Source organism: Zingiber officinale, chromosome 8A (assembly GCF_018446385.1).
Source record: "Zingiber officinale cultivar Zhangliang chromosome 8A, Zo_v1.1, whole genome shotgun sequence".
NCBI classification, from domain to species: Eukaryota; Viridiplantae; Streptophyta; class Magnoliopsida; order Zingiberales; family Zingiberaceae; genus Zingiber; species Zingiber officinale.
This window is the reverse complement of record NC_056000.1, coordinates 65,938,399-65,939,769: the sequence shown is the minus strand read 5'-3', so window position 1 is coordinate 65,939,769 and position 1,371 is coordinate 65,938,399. Positions and strand designations below refer to the sequence as shown.

The 1,371-nt window shown below is 38.9% G+C and overlaps 1 protein-coding gene across 1 annotated transcript; it reads left to right on the top strand.

Annotated features, from left to right (window-relative positions):
- The first annotated feature begins 299 nt into the window (after nt 1–299).
- On the top strand, nt 300–1,128 carry LOC122010930 (uncharacterized protein ycf23-like). The gene is made up of 5 exons (XM_042567394.1): nt 300–380; nt 460–519; nt 611–700; nt 778–885; nt 961–1,128. Exons 1-5 carry the CDS (start codon nt 300–302, stop codon nt 1,126–1,128), a joined length of 507 nt encoding a protein of 168 aa, XP_042423328.1.
- The last annotated feature ends 243 nt before the right edge of the window (nt 1,129–1,371 follow it).

Here is a 1,371-nt window from a genome sequence, read left to right as displayed (position 1 = left end):
TGTAGATCTTATAATCAGGTAAAGTAGAAAAAGTTAACTACTTCATTATGCTTTCATCTTAGTATTTGTATATTTGATTTGTCTTCTTTGAACCAGCTTCAAGTCAAAAAGCCAGATCCTCTAGATAGCTGTTAAAAATAAGGTATTATTTGGTTTGTCAGTGATCTTAATATTTGGTAATATTTGGTCTTTGATGCTCACGACAAAGTTCCAACGCTGCATGATTACCTTGTTCAAGCAGATTGCTCGCTGCCTCAGTAGCTCGCATTTTCAGAGTTCCACAGCTCTTCTTTCTTATGATGATCTTGTTCTTGCAGATTTGTGTTTCCTCTGTGGACCCTTTGGCATTTCCTTCTGCAGTGGAAGCAGGTGCCCAAATGGTTAGGATGCGATGAACTTGACTGGTTTCGATCGGATTGTCTGTCATACCAAACATTAAAATCCTTGTGCTAAATGCAGGTGGAAATTGGAAATTATGATTCTTTCTACGAGATGGGAATTCAGTTTTCCCCTGAACAGGTATATGAATCATGATCGTACTTTTCCTTGCAGTTCCTCGAGTATTTTCAGCTATTTCTATCTCGTCACTATTCTGTGGTGCCATTGTCAGATTCTAAAGCTCACTAGAGAAACTAGAAGGATTCTTCCATCCATTACACTGTCTGTAACCGTGCCACACATGCTTAGTCTCCCTGATCAGGTAGCTCATTTATTTCCTCGTAAACTGAGATTTGTCACTAACACAATCTCTCGTTGTTTTTTGTTCAATTTAAAAAGGTGAAGCTAGCAGAGTTGCTGGAACAGGAAGGTGCTGATATAATCCAAACTGAAGGAGGGAAATACTCAAGTCCATCAAAACCTGGTGTCCTTGGTTTGATCGAGAAGGTAACAACAGTACGAATAAGAAATCTTAGCACACTTGTGATGAAAAATGTGATATTTTTCCTCTTTAAAATGTAGGCCACACCAACGCTAGCAGCTGCATACTCCATTTCCCGAGCAGTTCAGATTCCAGTTATGTGCTCATCTGGATTAAGCGCTGTCACTGCACCTATGGCTTTAACAGCAGGAGCAGCTGGTGTGGTATGCGTTCTTTTGCTTTCTAATCTAATCATTATCTGCTACTAGTGAAAGAAATATAGACTCTTTCAGATTCTCTTGTGTTCTTGATTATCTGCTACTACTTCATTGTCAGAAGTAGTTGAACACTAACACTTGGACGCCAACATTTTTGAGTTGGCGCCTAGATTTGACCATCTAACAGACACGGCTAAAGGATCAACTTCTATGAACACCCTTAATAACTTATACAGATATTTGTGAACAATTAGGTTGGTGGCTATCATTTATCCTCCCTTTTTGTTGTTTTTT

What these genes read in the sequence shown, in the direction of transcription:
- LOC122010930 (XM_042567394.1), top strand. Translation starts at nt 300, where the DNA reads ATGATCTTGTTCTTGCAGATTTGTGTTTCCTCTGTGGACCCTTTGGCA. An exon ending in TGCTTAGTCTCCCTGATCAG is followed by an intron (nt 701 to 777) that starts GTAGCTCATTTA and finishes CAATTTAAAAAG; the next exon opens with GTGAAGCTAGCAGAGTTGCT. An exon ending in TCCTTGGTTTGATCGAGAAG is followed by an intron (nt 886 to 960) that starts GTAACAACAGTA and finishes TTTAAAATGTAG; the next exon opens with GCCACACCAACGCTAGCAGC.